The sequence below is a fragment of the Stegodyphus dumicola genome, chromosome 5 (assembly GCF_044657685.1).
Source record: "Stegodyphus dumicola isolate Sdum_Otavi_A_Nest chromosome 5, ASM4465768v1".
Classification (NCBI taxonomy): Eukaryota; Metazoa; Arthropoda; class Arachnida; order Araneae; family Eresidae; genus Stegodyphus; species Stegodyphus dumicola.
Window position 1 is genome coordinate 21,713,965 of NC_140772.1, and position 20,031 is coordinate 21,733,995.

At 32.0% G+C, this 20,031-nt stretch overlaps 1 protein-coding gene across 2 annotated transcripts in view; it reads right to left on the reverse strand.

Annotated features, from left to right (window-relative positions):
• Positions 1-20,031, reverse strand: part of LOC118195456 (lysosomal protective protein-like) — a 55,030-nt gene that overhangs the window by 19,885 nt on the left and 15,114 nt on the right. For both annotated transcript variants that reach the window (XM_085816500.1, XM_035366784.2), the window contains 5 exons: positions 14,409-14,571; positions 8,678-8,923; positions 8,429-8,520; positions 3,742-3,838; positions 377-520 (listed from right to left, as the gene is read on the reverse strand). In XM_085816500.1, coding sequence (XP_085672626.1) covers positions 377-520; positions 3,742-3,838; positions 8,429-8,520; positions 8,678-8,923; positions 14,409-14,571 — 742 coding nt within the window. The remainder of the gene's footprint in view (positions 1-376; positions 521-3,741; positions 3,839-8,428; positions 8,521-8,677; positions 8,924-14,408; positions 14,572-20,031) is intronic.

A 20,031-nucleotide genomic window follows, 5' to 3' on the forward strand; every position in this document is an offset into this window, starting at 1 on the left:
TTTGAGAAAACATGCTATGATTTGCAAAGTCATCCATCATATTAATTATTAATTTAATGTTAATAAAGTAAAAAAAAGTTAGAGAATGAAGATATGAGTTTTATTTATCTCTTACTCATGACTAATCATACTTTTACTAAGGGTTGGGCACCATAAAAAAAATTCAGTTGTAAAAAGGCACTGTGACTTGGAAAAGTTTGGGAACCACTATTCCAGCTCATTACAATGACATTCTTCACATATTAATAATATGCACAGCTGCTATTAAAAACTAAGTGCAGACATACACAGATAGGGCAGATGCACATGTCTCAACTTAAATTTAAAATTCACAAATACTGTCAGAATTTCTGATTTTAAAAAATTTTTTACATACATAATTTGGTTTTGGAAAATGGCGAAGAATGTTTCTTTTATCAACTGCATATCTTGAAATTCTCTCTGAACTCGTTTCACAGTCTGCATATAAATTGTATATATTCAGACCAGAGCCATCAACAATTTCTGTAACTTCTTGGATCTGAAAAACAATAAAAACATGTAATTACATGAAATTATAAATTTAATTCAAAATTATTGACAAACATTGCATATTAAAACACACTATCGTACACTGTATTCTGTAACAATATTTTGCATCAGGATCATAAACAAAGTAATAAGCTTCATCTTCAATTATAATTTGCTTGAAAAAAATCAGGATTAACCTCCCTTTAATTCATCTCAATATAAAGGAAAAACCAATTCTGATTAAAAATTTGGGAAACAGTAAATACTGTTTTTTCATATAGCAAAATTACTAATGATATTTATAACTTCAGAATATTATTTTTTTAATTCTAAATATTCAGCTCCCCACTGGCAAACAAAGTACACTCTAAAATTCTAAACAATCATTCATGGTGAAAAAGTTTTTTTATACTAACCGAAAGAATCTGCAAAATAACTCTAAAATTAAGTAATACAAAATTAAAGTAATATAATAAAATATAATCCAGTTTTCATTATTTCTGATAGAAAAAAAATTGTTTCATGGGTACACACTTTAGTTGAAGCTATGACTGTAAAAACAGTTGCGCTGATCAGTTTCTGAAAAGTATAACTTAACAAATATTTAAGTTCAGTTTGCGGGCCTAACTTTGATCATAAAGCAATATGCCCTGGCCAAATTTTTGGATGACAAAAAGAATTCTACTGTGATAGTAACCAATTCACATTACATCAAATAGCTCATATGGACTTGAAAAGAATAAGTACTGGCAATTTGTATTCTGTCATTCAATTTTGAGAACAAAAGGCAAAGATTCAAAAGAATTGTTAAACAACTACAGCCAAATGAAGGCTATACAACCAACACTTAATGCTACCAAATTTATTTTCTACTGACAACAAGTAGGCTGTTTGCAGAAGCTCCATAAAAGGCTTAGCGAGACTGATATGAAGCCAAATGTTCATAAGGTATTATTTAAACACTAAATTAATTATGGGCTTCTAAGAATATCCATTTGGCAAGCTAATTTTTATCTCATACAAAGATAACATTTTTCAACATGACAGAATCACTAGCTGGAAGCCAAATGAGAGATTTCTCCTTTTTCCACATTGAGGATACGATTTTTGAGGACAGTAATACTTTTTATAAGAGAAATTATCAAGTCAATTGTCTTTGGATGTCAATTGGATAAATTTGAAGCACTTTTTGTAAATAGTGTTACACTTCCATTAACTTTGACAATTCACCATATATATCATGTTTCTAGTTAAAGTGCCTAGCAAATTATGACTGATTTTTTTTGGGGGGGAGGGGGGGTTAAATTAGCACACATTTGTATAAAAGGATATGAGAAAAATTTAGACTTCTAAACTTAATAAATACTAGCACGTAAGCCCGCCATACAAATAGGCTGCAGCTCAGCTCAAGCATATTTATTATAAATGATGATAACAGTAAATTTGGTTTATGCTCTTTGTTGCTATCATCAATGAATTGCTGCAGTTATTTTTAACTTTTAATTTCCAAATAAACTTCTACTGAGGATTATTCACGTGGAATTTCTTTAATCTCATTTTTATTATTATTGTATTTATTAACAAAATATGGAGAGTTATTTTTAAATTTGCAAAACATAAGAATCAAAAGTAAAAAATTTTTTGGTAAGAGTAAATTTTTACCTTGACCATCTTTATTGTCTGCTGCTTTATTTGGCTTCACTTTATATGCAATGAAATTTATTTGGGGATTTAAAAATATTGTATTACTATATATTTAATATTACTGAACACTTTAAATAATACAGCAAAAATATTGTAAATAAAACACGTTGTCTTCTACTAACAAAATATTTAACGGTGGCAAAATTTACCAGAATATAAGGTTTTTCTCTTCTTTTTTGTGTGTAGCAAATGCAAGAAATAAAAATTACTAGAGGGATGCAGCTAAAGCAAAGTTTATAAGTTATATGTACCCCTGAAAAGCAAATGCATGAAAACATTTCAATATGAAAGAAATTAGTTCATTCTTTCCATGCAACAACCAATTCGTAAATTATTTTTTTATTGCCAAACCAGGAAACAAAAACTTTTGACACTTCAGGTTAATACATGTGGCGTCATGATTTAAATGTGACGTAATATAACAACATTTTCTTAATATTAATAAAAGAATTAATGTGGCAATAATATATTGTGTCAATTATACTGACCTGAAATAAAAATGTTCCCAGCAGCAGCTATTTATTTAAAATGCTGACATTAATGAACAACATCACATGCAATTGTGTGCTTTCTTCAATGTCAGAATATGAGCTTATACAATAATAAAATGTTTGGCAATGTTATTTTTATTTCATATTCTGTAAAACTTACAAATTTTTAATTAACAAAATAATAATAATAATAATAAATAAAAATCTACGATTTGAAAACGAGCAGTAACAACACTTTTCGAAATAAACCATTTTTATCTCCAACGTGCGAGACTGTTGCAACTTGGAAAAATGAGGGTGAAAATTAGTGTTTTCAGAGTTTTTAATTAACATATTGGCTGATTGAAGTCAAACAAGCTTGGAAATGCTACTTTTATTTCCTATTTTGTAAAACTTAGAAATTTTTTATTAACAAACTTTAAGATTTGAAAGTGAGCAGTGGCAACACTTCTCGAAATAAAGCAGATTTTTATCTCCAGTGTGCGAGACTGTTGCCACTCTGAAAAAGGAAGGTGGAAATTAGCATTTTCAGAGTTTTTAACTAATATCTCCATTAATAAAAGTCGCATGAAGATTAGAATGGTCGAAATGTCTTCCAATGAATTTTTGGAATCCTAGGGTATCTTGAAATTCAAGTCCCCACCATTCCGGAGGAGATAATGCCACAAACAAACAGACAGATGCACACAGATTTTAATAGTATAGATTAATGTATTTTGATTAGAAAATGTAACTTATGGAACATGAAATGTAAACATTTAAAATGTGTTAGAATAAACATGAATTTATGAAAGGCAACATTTGTTCATGACTTGTAACCTAAATTTACAACAGTATATTTGGTTATCTAAGCTAAAATCTTAAAAACTTGAATTTTTGTTTAAAGAATCAAAAGCTATTCACGTCAATGCAACGAATCTTACAAATATCAATTTAATAAATCTTAAAAAGTTATACCAAACAAAAGAATAACGTAAAATTCTATTTAATATCTAATTTTACTTGAAATAATTTCCTATAAATTTGAGAGACTTACGGCTTCACCGCATTTCATAGAAGGAGGACTATAAAAATTACATGTCTCTTGAGATGCAATGCCACTACAACAATAAGTTGATAGACGACTCCATAATCTTAAATAAATAAATAATAAAAATAAAATTATATATATGTATATAGAATTTTAAAAAATGAAATCAAGAATTATGTAATTTTTTACAAAAGAGACAGAAATAAATTAACACAAGTAATAATTTGCTGAAAGAATAAATGAATAGAATATTTAAAAATTCTATACATTGCAGTTCATATAGATCATAGTTTACTAAAATGGGTGTTATCACCTACCAATTCTCGCTGAGATCTATAAGACAGTTACTAGTTTGAGAAGCAAGTGCTTTGACACTTTCAAAACAAACATTTTAACATTTACTTGATTAAATTGTCGTGCATCTTTAAAATAACCATGCTCAATCCTTCAAACACATTTGCCAAGTTGCATAACTTTCATTTTTCCATTTTAAGGGATTGAAACTTGCTTCAAACTGTCAGTCTAATTTTACAACAACATGGTCATAACTCTATAACCAGAGTATGCCCAAAAAATCCTGTTATACCTATAAATAACACTGCACGAGCTATGGCAGGAACCTGTGCATGTGTTGTAGATCTATTACTATAACTGTTTAGACAAATGTTTCATTCTTACCAATCTGTTTCTATATTCTGTCCTAGGTTTTGATTAATAACTCAGTGCAGCGTGAATGCAATAAATACCTAAAAATGTTTACCCTCTGACCGTGGATACAAAATTCATAAAAACAGAGAATTTGACTCAAATGAAATCATAAATTGGTGAAGAAATAGCAGTTGCCACATTAAAGTAGCATGAAATTTAAGTGCCAACAAGGAAAAGAATGTTCCCCATGTATATTTGTGATAAATGGTGAATGCGTAATCGCAGATCATCTAACTGTGTATCAGAGATAATGTAAATTAATATATTTCTAAAAATAATGCTGCCTTTTTTTAACACATTATTTGTATCTTTATGACTATCAATTCACTGAATTAAATAATGTGAAATAAACCAGAAGTCAATGGAAGAACTTTGCAATAAGAAGAGAGCAAGACACAGTATAAAATACTGACATAATAAAATTTTACTTCATCACTGAAAGCAGTAGCTTTATCAAAGCTTTCTGGAAAAAATACTTTTTGCAATTACAATACTTCCTTTGCTTCATACAAGGAAGTCAAAATTTAACAAACGAGATTGACTTAAAAGCCATCACAAAGTACATAATAGATTACGACTTGGAACAAATAAAAGCTGTTGCTGAGAGGTGTGATTAAATGTGAATAACAGATAAGTGTGACATCATTATGCTTTAATTCTCAATAAGTCAGTTTAGTTTTTATGAAGAAGGAAATAAAGTAACACATTTGGAACAGATAATTCCTGTTTTCTACATGCTGTCTTTACATGCCACCTGTTTTGATATACTGTATTTATGTTAGCATGTAGTACTTAGTCTATTTTAGTATATATTTAGGTGTTAGTAGTAAATATATTAAAGTCAAACGCTCCTCCACCTTTTTTTTCTTCTTTTCTTATTTACAGGTTCTGATTGCATTTTGGTAATTGGAATAGTCATTATCTTCAAGTTCCCCATGATTTTAGAAATAGCCTCTTTTAGAAAACGAAAGCAAATGAATGAAACTGAAGTGCTTTCTGAAGTTTTGGACAGTAATTTATCATATAATCAGAATGAGAATGATGATGCAGGTAACTTTATGAATGGATGATTTGATGGTTGTGAGGACAACTCTAGTGACAGTGACATTACTAGACCTGTAACCAAGCATAACATGGCAGGACCTTCAAGTGATTTCAACATTAATGAAGAAGGGGATTTTTTTCCCTAGTGAATAATTTATTTTGTCATGATTACAATTATTGATTTGGAATTGATATTTCACTATGCTTACAAATGTTTGATGGTCATTCTGTATAGATATTCATTTTTTTCAAAGCAGGAGAGATGAAATAGAAGCAATGCCCTCACCGGGACTTGAACCATGGACCTCTTGAATATGCGTCGAGCGTGCTGACCACTACACCATGAAGACATGCTAACAAGGCGGGAGAAATACCTTATATAATCCCTTTTAAAGGGCGACTGGGATTTAAGGCTGTGTTCAGAAGGTGGCGTAAAGGGCATAGAGGCGTAGTCATAAAGGCATAAAATACGGGAATTCTTTCACACTTGTGGGAACGGGGTGTAAGCCATGGCCAATGAGAGAAGCTACATTTGTGCATGCATGTATGTGTCTACAACTTTCCCACGCTGTTCTCCTGCTCGATTGATTTCCCGCGTTTGCTCTGCTTGTTTAGTGATAGCGAAATCTTCTGTAGAACGCCGCTTCGATTTAGCTTCACTCTGATTGGTCGACGCTTATCCCAAACTCGGCGTAAAGTTGAAAACTTTGAACCCTATGCCACGAGCCCTAAATCAGATTTTGTGACGTTGCACAGACTGGTTGTCATGGCAATGGAGATCTGCTTTAAATACTTATGCCCTTTACACCCCCGTCTGAACGAAGCTTAAGGGGATCCAATCGCCAAATCCTGGTGGTGAAGAATCATCACTCACCACCTTTTAGTTCAGGCACCACTGTAGAGACATTAGGTTTTGTTGAAACAGGAGAGATGAAAAAGAAGCAATTAACTTACACAAGTAACTCTGAACTTAAAATAAAATGTAGACTAACAGCCCACAGGATAAAGTAAATGTGCATGAAAGCTCTGGCTCGTACAAGCCAGCGGGACAAGCCTAATTGCTAGAAGCATTCAATGCCACAGAATCAAGTCTCTATTAAGTCACAGTAACAATGTGGCCTCAAGTAGGCAAAACAAGGAAAGTAGCTTTAACTAAAAATTTAACTTAAGGGGGGAAAAAAATCGAAGGCACTCAGATTTTATATTACACACAAAGGGGCTTTTTTAGCGTTTTGTGTAATCCTTTATTTATTAAATATCATGTTCTTCGCACTTAAACCATAAAATTCATTTCAACAGCAATATCACAAAATATTTAAAAGAGAGTATCTTTACAATTTCAGATACACAGTCTCACGCGTTCGAGATAAAAATGTTTTTTTCTTTTTCTGTACAGTGTTGCCACTGCTCACTTTGAAATTGTTGAGTTTCTTAATCAAAAAACTCATAAATGCTTTCTAAAATATGAAATAGATATTAAAACAAATTCCAAATTTGGGCTTCAGGATGCCCATATTCGGGTAGAGACGTACATTATTCAAAATTTAATGGCTCTAGGTGCCATTGTTTTATCACAATCTGAGAAACATATACATTTATACAGGTTCTTCATTATTTAATTTCTTTAAATATAATACAGGTGTCTAACATTTGGTGGCAACAATTTAAAAAGTGATTTGCTGTTTATAATGAATCAACACAAAATGCCAAAATGAAATTAATAGCCCTTCTGGGCTAATTAGTAAAAATAAATAAATTAATCTTCACAAATTCAATTACTGTTATGAAATATTTTCCTTGGTAGGTTTTCTCAACAAAGATTAAAAATTGAAAATCAGAAGAATCGATGATCTACTAGGAGACTGGGTAATGCAATAGAAAACTAGGAGAATTGACAGCTATGCTGTTTTTATAATTCTGGATCAAAATTTTTTTCTTCCTATTAACTGATATTTCTACTACAAACTGAATCATTTATATGGTTATTTATGCATAATTTTCTTGCACCAGACATAACAACATACTCATAACATCTGTGCTTTTGTTTAATGCAAACTTGATTCATTCTCAATAAGACACTACATGTTTTTTATGAAAAAATATAAATTAGCATATTATTCATTATTTATATTATTTATTTTTTTAATATTCATTCATTATTTATATTAGTATTTTTCCTTTGCATTTTGAAATTGTGTTTAAAATTTGGGATCTATGGTTGATAAAACAGTAACAGATTAGAAAAGTTATCTGTGGAGAAGTCTGTACTCATAGTGTTCTAAATAGAGCTTCTGGTAAAATCGGAGGATCTAACAAAATACTAGAAATCAGCACAAGCCTTTTTACAATGTAAATAAATAAAGGGGCCGAATACTATTTGTTTTTTAATAAAGAGGCATCAGTTCCTTCAGAATTCCACAGGAATGATAGGTGCAACTTTGGCAGGATCTCCACAAACTTCTATGGTATCTATCTTTCATGGCGGAGGGGATATTATGCAACTACCCATAAATACCATGCAAAAATAAATTCTAACCTCCAAGTATACATTCATAATTAAGAATGATCATTTTATGCATACAAAATATAAACTGACTAAAAATATTTTGTATACAAAATTGACAAAAAATTTCTAATTTACTTTATGTAATGTCTGAATACAAAACAACATAGATTATAGAAACCTTTTCCCATATTTTTTATCACAAACTGAAACAACTCCATTATTCTTAGTTTTACAATTTGAATGAGCAAAAACTTATTATTAATACACACTGCTACTTTGATATCTACAAGACTGGAGAAATCCTCTATTATGCACCAGTTAACTACTGTATAACAACTGGAACACAAATATAATAAGCTGTTTTAAGAAAAAATTAAGCAAGCATTGTAAGGTATATAATATTACATATAAAAAATCAAGTCTATTAAAACTTACTTTGGTCCAATTAAACCATGATAATAAGCAAAAAAGACTATGGAATTAGTTAAGTTAGCAGCATCTAAATATCCATTTCCAACTGCAAAGCCCTAAAACATTCAAAATAAGATTAGCATATGTAATAATGCATTAAAATTATAAATTCTTATTGCATTTATATAAACTTTCCATTTATAAAACAGTGAATATACAATTTTGTGAATTAATTCTTAATTTTGTAAATAAAAATTCTGACAATATTCATACTTTGAAATTTATATCTGCTGGTCCTGTCAAGACACGCACCGAGAGTGTAGGAATATAAATGCCTCCATAACTTTCACCCGTAATATAGAAATCATTCTTCTTAAATTGGGGAAATTTTTTAAAAAAATGCTGTATTGCTAAATAGTTATCATATGAAACTGTATCATCATCTGTGTCATATCTTTGGTCCCGAGAATAAGAAAATCCAACACCAGCTGGAGCTTCTAAAAACAATACATTAGCTACCTGGGGAAGAAAAACACATAATGATATACTAAAAGCAATGAACAAAAATATCTACATATATAGTAAATATAATTATTTAGTAAACTAAATAATTTAGAAAATAATACTTTTTAGAAACAAAATCTTGCATGTATATTACTACACAAATAAACACTGATATAAATAAAACAGAATTTTAACTGTATGGGATAATTCAGATCAAAGCAAACCCAGATAACTGAATGTATGGTAATATAAAAGTTATCAAAGAATTTGTCACAGAAAGGAAAGAAACAAAATATCCATAAAAAGCATGGATTTTATTGCAAAAAATCAAATAAACAGAAATGAAATACAAATAGCAATATCAGAAATTACAAAATATATAACAAATGAAAATTATAGAAGAAAATAAAAATTATAAAAGGAAAAAAAAGTTACATATTATATGAAAAATCACATCAAAATGTAGTAATACATTAACAAAGACAGCATTTAACAAAAATAAAAGATTGATAAACATCTAGTACATCATTTACAACGTAGACAAATTCAAAGAAAATGAAATGTTTCAAAGCAAGCCACACAGGAAATACAAAAGTGTATGATTTACTTATGGCTGGTGTAAGGAGATAATAACATAGTTTTCATTGAAATTAAACTTTTCTCTGACTTTCCATGACCAAATGAAAAAATTTCTCTGAATAAACGTAATGAATTAATGATTAAATTAACTATGTATAACTGAATAGTTTAATACATTTTGCTACAAAATACAATATAATAGCTAAGAATAATGCAAGAACTTAATTTATCTCAATCGTTAACAAAATGAAAATAATTATAAATAACTGCCAACCTTGAAATATGATAATATACAAAATAATTTTTTAATCTAAAGGCTATTTATTTCTATTAGCTTGATTTGCACTAAAAAGTATAAAATAAAATAATTATAGGATTTCTTGACATTTTTTACTAATTTTATGACAAAAATTAGTACATTACAAATAGGCTTTAAAAACAAGGAAATCCTTATGTGAAAAAACAAGAGTTTTCACACAACACAGCAATATTATTTCAAAAGAACTGCACAGTGACTAAAATTCACTTTATAATGAATGATTCAGATTACTGAACTATTTACAATATGATTCTGATGTAAAATATATTAATATTTAATTAGATATACTAAACTGTATGTTCTTTGGTCAGTTTCATTTTGTAATTAACTTACATTTTTATCCTGAAAAAAATCCTAAATAGAAAAAGAAAGCTACTGTATGCAAGCTTGTGCTTTTAGTCAGTTATTTATTTTTTAAATGGCAGAAGTAAAATTGGTGGTGATTTTAATAATTTCTTTTCTCCGCCATTTTATCACAGGTTCAAATTAAAAAATGGCGTTTTAATGGCACCATCTAAGTGATTTTTTTAGATTCTAACTTCAGACTTGGATGATGATATAACTTGTATATTTGCGGTGTGATACATGCTTGTTATGCTAATATATGAAAAACCTCTCAGTGACTTTCTGAATAATGAGAAACATTCACTTTTATGTATATATGATGTATAATCTAAAGAGATATTCAAATAAAAGAACATAGTCCATGGGCTAGCAACACCACCTCTTTATGGATATTAGGACACATTTACTGGAAACTTTTATCTTGCTGATAATCAATCAACTAAAAAAACTCTTAAGATCTTATTATCCATGAATAAGATAATAACACAATCATGGTACATATTTCCATGAATTTCAGGGGATTTTTCTGAGATTTTGCAAATGTCAATTTGTTCTATTATCAGATATATTTGGAAATTTGAGATTTCTTCCTACTTTTTGTAAAATTGTCATTATAACTATTGGATTATTTTTCATTTTTAATTAATTTTAATTTCTGCATTAATTAAATTAATTAACAGCATAATATTACATTAGAATTTAAGTGGCATTAATTTAACTGCAGTATAAAAAATTTCTCAGACTCTAAACCAGAACTTTGAATTTTAAATTGCTAAATGAGCTCTATTCATTTATGACGAAAATGAAATGCTCAACCTTGTCAAACCAGACACAAACTTTAGAGTGCGCAGTAAGATTAATCACAATCAGTGTTAAGTTCTTTGCTAGAAAATGATAAGATTTCTTTTTAAATGCATCCCTAAGTTTGATGCTGAAGACAAATTTATATATTATTTTGTTTGTATAAAATAATTATAATTTAATTAAGAAAACTCTCCTAGAATTCTGAAACACAAAAAATAATAGCTTTTCTAAGCTACTTAAAGCAAGCAGTCAAAGCTACAAAAGTAAGTAGATTAGTCATTATCAATAGTACAAATGCATAACAATTCTTTAATAATGCCTTATAGAGCAATAAACAAGGCATCATAAAAGAAAATCTGTGTATGTACAATTTATCAAAATGCTGTCCACTTGGAAATCTTAGCTTCAGGTAACAGCATAGATAACACTGCCAAAATTAATCTTATTTGTAGTGACAAGTTAAGGAACCTGTAATACAATACTTATTATTATATACTTCTTATTTGCATTATTGCTTTGTATAAACTTTATTAAATATTTTACCATAATTTCTCATTAATGAAATTGTTAGTGTAAATCCTAGATGGTGACACTTTTCTAAAATAGTTACTGCAAATTCTGGGTCATAAAAATTTCATGATTTACCTTGTAAATTTCCCTCTTTTTTCCCAGATGATAAATTTACTACTCTACTCATGATTATTAGATACAACACAGCATGGCTGGCAATAGTTTTTATACTAGGACAATTTCATTCAAAAACTGAAAGTAAAGAATTCTGGTTTTAAGTATTAAAAGTTCTTAAATTGAATGAATTTCAGATGCTGATCAAATATTGGGTTGAAACATAAGTAATGACTGTTTATGTTGTGTTTAAAATTACATGGTAAAAATAAAATGTATTGGCATGTTTTGTGTTATTTGAAAGAGAATCTTTTCCCTCAACAAGATAGCATATTTGATTCCTTTGTCTGAACTAATTTTTGTTATTTTTCAGATCATTAAAATGGAGTATCAAGTTGACAAAAATAAGCATTTTCGACACCTTCTTCTTTTACGTTTAATCGAGGCACCAATGCTCCAAAAGCTGCCCGAGAGTTTTGTGAAGTGTATGGAGAAAGTGCAATGTCTGAACGAACTGCAAGAAATTAGTTTGCCAAAATCAAAAATGGAAATTTCGACCTTGAAGACGCTACTCATTTCGGAAGACCAAATGAGTTTGATGAACAGCATTTGAATGAACTTCTGTACAAAGACGTGCGTCAAACCACTTGAGAATAACCAAACGAATGGGTTGTAGCCAAAGGACTATAGTTTGACATCTTAGGTCTATGGGGAAAATCCAAAAACTCCGATATTATTGACTAATTTATTGTTTTTTGTTTTGTTGAAATAAAAATTTTTTAATTAAAAAAAATGGCCATTACTTATGTTTCAAACCAATAGAAATCAAATGCAAGTAACAGAAAAAACATAGATATAGAGATAAACATACATTTTACCTAGAAATTTTTATTATAATGCACACTGAATAACATTCCTTAAAAGGTAGAGAAATTTAGGAATGAAAAAATACATAAAAATAAACTGTGCTCGAATGCTGAACTAAGCATCAGATCACCTGACTGACATGCTAAACACAAAAGCACATGGTAAGAATGTCTTTTAATTCTTTACATTAATGATTTTCAGTCTTAAGTCTGATGATTAGTTTTGATACATTATTTAATTTACACATACACAGAGAAACAGATGTTTTAGGTATAAAAAATGTAATGGAACTTGTCTAATATGACCATCAGTATTTCCTGATGATTTTGATCTTCTGCCAATTCAGTTGTCTAGACAGACGATGCTCAGTACTGATATGTACTTAAGTTCTAGATGTCAGAGACTGTACTCACAAGAGGCTTCACTATACTTAAAAATAAATTAGTCACAGGATCTTCATTCTGCTAGATTTTATATGCAAGCTGTTGCATTACAGGTACAGGTATAAGTGAGCAGGCCACCAGAATTTCACCAATGGTAGTACAGGTACAGTCCCACCACCACATTGACTGTACAGCTATTGCAATTATAACTGCACATGGAAGGAATTATTTTTAATTCCTTACAATATATGTTTTAATAACTATATTTGGTACTATTAAGCATGAAAGTTGGCTATCATTAAAGCATGAAAGCTAGCAAAGATCCTGCCTTCCTGTCTAAGCTGAGCTAATAATTTCAGCAGCATTTTAGAGGAAGTAACGCTGCTTTATTTAATAAACAATCAGTATTCTACTCATTTTGTTTTTGCACATCATAAAAAAGCGTTTGTCGCTTTTCACTATTTTGTTAGATCCACCAATTTCACTGGAAGCTATGTTTAGAATGCTACGAGTACAAACTTTGGCCATATTTAGCTGACCATATCCTGTCCTTCAATACACACAATTTTTTTAATAGTAGGATCCTATAAATTTTATAATAATTCTTTGCTTGTGGTTCCGTAGAAAAAAGATCTGAAATTTAAATATTTTTTCCAAAAATGCAGGAAACAATGGAAGTTAATTTATAGACAACAACAACAACAACAACAACAACAAAAAAAAAAAAAAAAAGAGAGAGAGAGAGATTCATTAAGAATCAACTGCGTTTATATAAAATGAAAATGCCCAAGTTGTGAAGTGGTGTTGTTGTTTCTAATGCTTACTTGTCTGACCTATAGTCAGCCCAAGCCCACAAAATCTCTCGTGGCAAGGAGCGCAAGTTTATGCCTGTCATTGGCAACAGCCTTCAGCACCTTACAGGTGACACTGTGATTTAGCTCAGTTCCACTCCCAATTTTGATGGAGAGCACCTTGGGGGGATAGGTCTTAGGGTCTCCTACCCCTCTTCGCCTACCACCAACCTCTTGAGAAGACTTTTGGCTCATCATATATTTAAAGTGGCCCCGTGCCGCACAGACACTATACATTTACAAACACCCATGCCTTCTCCGAGACTTGAATCCAGGCCCTTCCGCAAGGCAGTCAGCGATGCTAACCACTACACCGATTGAGCAGCAGTGTTGTTATATCATGTTTAACATCTACAACTGGCACTAAACCTCACTGCTTGGTGAGATTTACAATCAATGGGATAATATCCAAGTATCTATTTTCTTGCTAATGTAATGAACATCGACTGTAAATTTTCTAACTGATTTTAGGACATCACAATACAAATGCTCAGCAATTTACCTTTGCAGATACTTACAAAAATATATTTTATAGAGAAATTACCTAATATTTTTTATAATAATTAATTACACAGAATGTTCTGAATTCAAAAGAATAATGCATTTTTATATTTACATTAGAAAAATACAATTCTAGCTTTCCAAAATCTTCAGTAAATAATCATAATGGTTTTAAGCACTAAAACTTTATGAATAATAATAATAATAAAAAAAAAAAAAACACATACTCTATTCCATGAATAAGTGTTATTATACAGAGTTCTTCCATCAGCTAACACATGGAAAGGACCGAGTTCACTAAGGAAACCATCAAGAGAACTACAACCAGGACCACCATTCATCCATAACACTACTGGATCAGAAGATGGAGAACGCTGGCTTTCAACAAACCTATAAAAGGTAATAAATATTAAAAAACAGTATATTTAAATAATTTATACTAAGTAATCAGTATATTTAAATAATTTATAATAAGTAATCAGTATATTTAAATAATCTACTGTGGCTTTCAAAAAAAAAAAAAAAAATTCAGTATATTAAATATTAGTATTCAGGCTATTTAAAAAATCTATTAATTGTACTACATTTCATCTTCCTTCACATCTTAAGCTCTGTAAAAAGAATGAAAATAATTACACCTAAGCATTTACAGCAAAGATCACAAATTTTAAGATGAACTAGATGGACTTTTAAGTAAATGAATAAATTCAGCAGCTCAGAATATAAAAAATTTTTAAAAAAATGTAATTATAAGGTTATGCAAGCATATGACTATAAAGAATAATAAAAGATATATAATGCAAATATGTTAAATAGATCTAATTTACAACACCAACCATTTCTATGATACAAATTTTGTTTTATGACATTCCTGATTTGCAAGCTGTAAAAACATTTTGGAGGGGGAGTAGATAATAAAGGATATATCTGAATAAATATTTCCATTTTCATGTTCAAATATTTTTTAAATTACAGCACAAATTTTTATATTTTCTGATCATCCACACTCCCACCAAAATGTTATAAACCTGTTGCTGACTTTGGACAGCATTTGGGATAACTTTGCCAACTAAGTTTTTGCCCAGCAATGCAACAGCTATTTTTAAAATGGTGGAATTTCCTATAAGAGCAATCAATTAATAAAATGTTTTAAAACAATCACTAATAAAACATGATCTTTTTAAAGAAATTGTTCTCTTTTTTGTATGCGTTTGTTCTCCTCACGACCCTGATCTATTTTCACTTGAGAATTGCACAAATTTGGCATTGCACACTAATCGAAACAGGTATAGTGATACATGCATATTTGTGTAGTCACATTGTAAGGATCTTAAGTTTTACTAACGTTTATTTTATTTTAAATCTTTACTATCACTTCTTATTTTCTACTTCCGGCCAGAATTATAAGCGTGAAGGAGTTTATGCAAAGTTGTCTGGCGAACGCCAAGTATTTAAGTGTGGCCTTTTTGCCAAGCAGAAGAGAGGAAGCAGTGAGTTTGAAGCAGGCCGCTTACCTTAGAAGTTACGCAGTTGCTACTTTGCCTTCCAGGCCAGAGGTTTTAATCCTCTTGATAAATTAAACGTATTGTAGTGTTCACAGTCTCTGTGCTACATACGCTTCCTGTTATTATAAGGCCAATCTTATTCTAAAGTTAAATTAGAGTTTAGTTTTATTTCTATATCTTTTACGTTAGACCCCGAGTGGAGGGTCATTGTATTCCGAAATACGGAAGTCATTGTATATAAAGAAAAATAAAGGGTTTTTATATACCCTTCGTCTGTATCCTGTCTACTTACTACAATTAGTGAACATAGCTTTAGTAAGCTCTCTGTTCTAGTCAGGTCATTGTATGTTTCCGAAGAAGGTTAGAAGAAACATTGAACCTGATAGTGGCGCCCGACGAAGAATAACCATGGCCGAGTTTCAAGAAGAACCTGTGCTGCCTGCAGAAACGGCTCAGAATCCAGAAATGCCAGCTGCCGCCCTGGAAGGATTTGGTACATCGTCCAGACCATGCGCGCTTCGATGAAACAAGAAGCAACGTTTAATGGAAACTCACAGGTAACCAGCTTTTTGGAAAAATTGGAGGACCACTTCATGCTCTACCCCGTGCACGAGTTTCAAAAAGTTACCTTAGCTACCAGCGCTTTGAGGGGCCAAGCGCTTAACTGGTTCAAATGTATCGGCAGAAGTCTCTTGGGTCAAGCAGGAAGTCCCACCTATACTTACGAAAATTTCAAGACTGCCCTACTAAAAGCCTTCCCTGTTGTAAGGGATCGTGCGAAATTAGAAACAGAACTTTTCAGTATATATCAACAAAGAATGGAAAACCTCTCGAGCTTTATTTTAAGAAAAATTCACGTTTTCAAGCTCTTGTATGGAAACTGTCCAGATCCTGAAATAATTCAAGTGATTTTGCCGAGGTTACTACCCCAAGAGCAAGACTTTATTGAATTACGAAATCCGACTACACTGGAAAAGTTATTTGAGCTAGCAATCCAGTTTGAAAGTAGAAGAACGGCGGACGTCGAAAGAAGACGCCAATATCAACAGCGAAACCAATTTGGTACGCCAAGACTACAGCAAACTCAAGCACATGGCTACGGAGAAAAAGCGAATCAGTGGGCAAGGAAACCCGAGCATTCAAAAACAGCCGGCGAACGTCGACAGTTCAATAGCAACCCAGGAAAAAAGTCTCAAGGCCAGTGGAGAAAGAAGGAAAGCACCGAAAGGAAAAATAATTTAAACTAAAATGGATTTCTGCTGACGAGAGGGTGCGGAAATCCGAAGGCCACGAAAACCCCTGTTCCTACAAGTTAAATACAGTAATGGTGAAAAATTTAACTCTTCCGAAGATTGAAGTCTTGGTAAATAATATCCCGGCCACCGCACTCCTGGATACCGGCGCGCAGTGTTCCTGTGTGGCAGAAGTCTTTTTTAGAAAGTATTTTCGCAAATACCGCATATATAATGCGGATAATACAACAGTATTAGCGGCGCAAGAGAACAATGTAAGTGCGTAGGTAAAGTACCTTTGTACATCCGTATCAAGGACGAACAAGTAAAGGTGATGTTTTTTATAGTAAAGAATTTGCAAGCACACTTAATCCTAGGAATAGACTTTCTTTCAGACGCACAAGCTACACTGGATTTTAATGAAGCGTCCCTTAAGCTGACGATGAAACCAGTGCGTGTAGAAAAGGTTGAACCGCCAAGGTTAAATCTCGACCACCTGCCTAATGACGAGCAAGATAGAATCCGACAAGTGGTAAGTGAATTTGCTTCCTTATTTAGTGATATTCCAGGATTTACCCAGGTTACTAACCATAGTATTGACACCGGAGATGCATTGCCGGTTCGTCAAAAACCATACCGGTATGATAAGAATAAGGAAAAAATTATAGAATGGCATATTACCAATATGCTACGTAAAAAGATCATAACGCCTATCTCAAGTAGTTATGCTAGTCCGGTGGTTTTATGTAAGAAAAATAATGATTATCCTTTGGAGCATCCAAAAAGGTGGAGATTCGCTATTGATTACCGTAAATTAAATTCCATAACGAAATATCCGGTATATCCGTTACCGATCATAGAAGAAATTTTAAGGAACATAAAATCAACCAAATTTATGACGACTTTAGACTTAACGAATGGTTATTTTCAAATAGGGGTCAGGCCTGAGGACGTGCCTAAGACTGCTTTTATAACCAAGTCTGGCACTTATGCATTTTTGCGTATGCCGTTTGGCCTTTCAGGCGCCCCAGCAACATTTCAGCGATGCATGGACATTGTGTTAAGACCTGTTCTTGGAAAGTCCACATTTATCTATTTAGATGATATCATTATTACTAGTGATAATCTCGACCAACATATACAGGATTTAAGACAGGTGTTTTCTTTATTAAATGAGGCCGGTCTAAAAGTTAATGTCGAAAAGTGCAAATTTGCAGCCCCTGAATTAAAATATTTAGGTTACAAAATATCGCAAAAAGGGATCGAGACAGATGAATCAAAAATAATCGCTGTACAAAAGTATCCGACTCCAAACACGGCAAAGAAGCTCTCTTCTTTTCTAGGACTTTGTTCATATTATAGGTCCTTTATAAAAGATTTTGCGGCTATCGCTGAGCCATTGTTAAAATTAAAAAGGAAAAAGGCAAGATTCTCGTGGACGGCCGAAGCCAATAGTGCTTTCGAAAAATTAAAACAAGCATTAACGCAAGCCCCTGTGTTGAAATTTCCTGAAAAGGATGAAAATTTAGAAATTTCAGCGGATGCTTCGGATTATGCGGTAGGAGCGGTACTTTCGCAAAATCAGCAGCCAGTGGCATTTTTTAGCCGAACTTTAAATCAAACACAAAGAAACTATTCCGCGACCGAGAGAGAGGCACTTGCAGTTCTGTTAGCAGTGCAAAAGTTCCGAGTCTATTTTGGAAAGGCGCCGATAACAGTATATTCTGATCATGCGGCGGTAACTAGATTGTACTGAGGGAAAAATTTATCCCCAAGGTTAATAAGATGGGCACTCAAGCTGCAAGAATATAATCTGGTAATCAAGCATACCCCCGGAAAGGAAAATATCGTAGCAGATGCCCTATCACGAATTAAATTAGACGAACAGGGTAATACCGTAAAAGTTGCAATGCTGACAGCGTGTACAATAAATTCCCGAGAAACTGTAATAACCGAACTGGGTAAGGATCCTGAGTTTGAGCCACCAAGATATTGTGGCGATAAGAAATAGGGCGGCTCATTACGAACTAATAGATGGTCTATTATTCTACACAAAAACTACGAATTCCAACAACGAATTTCGACCTGTTATCCCAGCTAGTCTTAGATTAAATATCCTGCAAGAGCTCCATGACAGCCCTTTAGCTTCTCATGCTGGTATTCGAAAAACTACTCAACGCGTACGCGAGGCAGTCTACTTTCCTGAACTGCAAAAGTTAACAAGGGCGTATGTCCAGTCCTGCCCAACATGTCAAGCCGTTAATTATATTAATTTCCGCCCGGCCGAGTTTCTAAATAGTATTAAATCCGAATTTCCCAATGAAATAATTGGCATCGATTTATTGGGCCCTTTCCCAAAAAGTCAGTTAAACAAAAGTCGCTATCTCCTTGTTATGGTTGATCATTTTAGTAAATGGACCGAAATTGTTCCCTTAAAACGAGCCTCCGCGAAATTAGTTACCGATTCTATTTTAAATAAATATATTTTAAAATACGGGGCGCCCCTAAAAGTTATATCGGATAATGGTCCTCAATTTGTAAGTAATATATTTGAAGACATGTGCCAAAAACTGGGCATACGTCATTTAAAAATGGTCCCGTATCGGCCGCAATCAAATATAGCGGAACGGGTCAACAGAAATATAGTGAAAATTATCCGTTGTTATGTTAAAAATTTTCATAAAAGCTGGGATAACTATGTCAATGAATTTGCTTTCGCCCTTAGGACCGCAAAACATGATACAACGGGCAAAACTCCTGCTGAGTTATTTCTAGGCAGAAAGGTTATAACACCGTTAGATAAACTATTTTATGTGCAACAAAGAGCCCCAGAATTTAAAATGGGTGATATAGAAAAACTAATAAAAGAAGCAAAAAAGAATACGGAAGTAGCACAAAGAAAACAGAAGTTATAGTATGATCTGAAACGACGGGGAGTAACTTATAAAGTAGGGGATGAAGTTTTAAAAATTAAGCATTCACTTTCTTCAGCACCAGAAGATAAAACTGCCAAATTTTTTCCACGCTTTGAAGGACCATATGTTATAGAAAAAATAACTCACGCTGTTGTAGTGTTAAAGGCAAGAAATGGTGAAACCTGTTCCGCAAATATT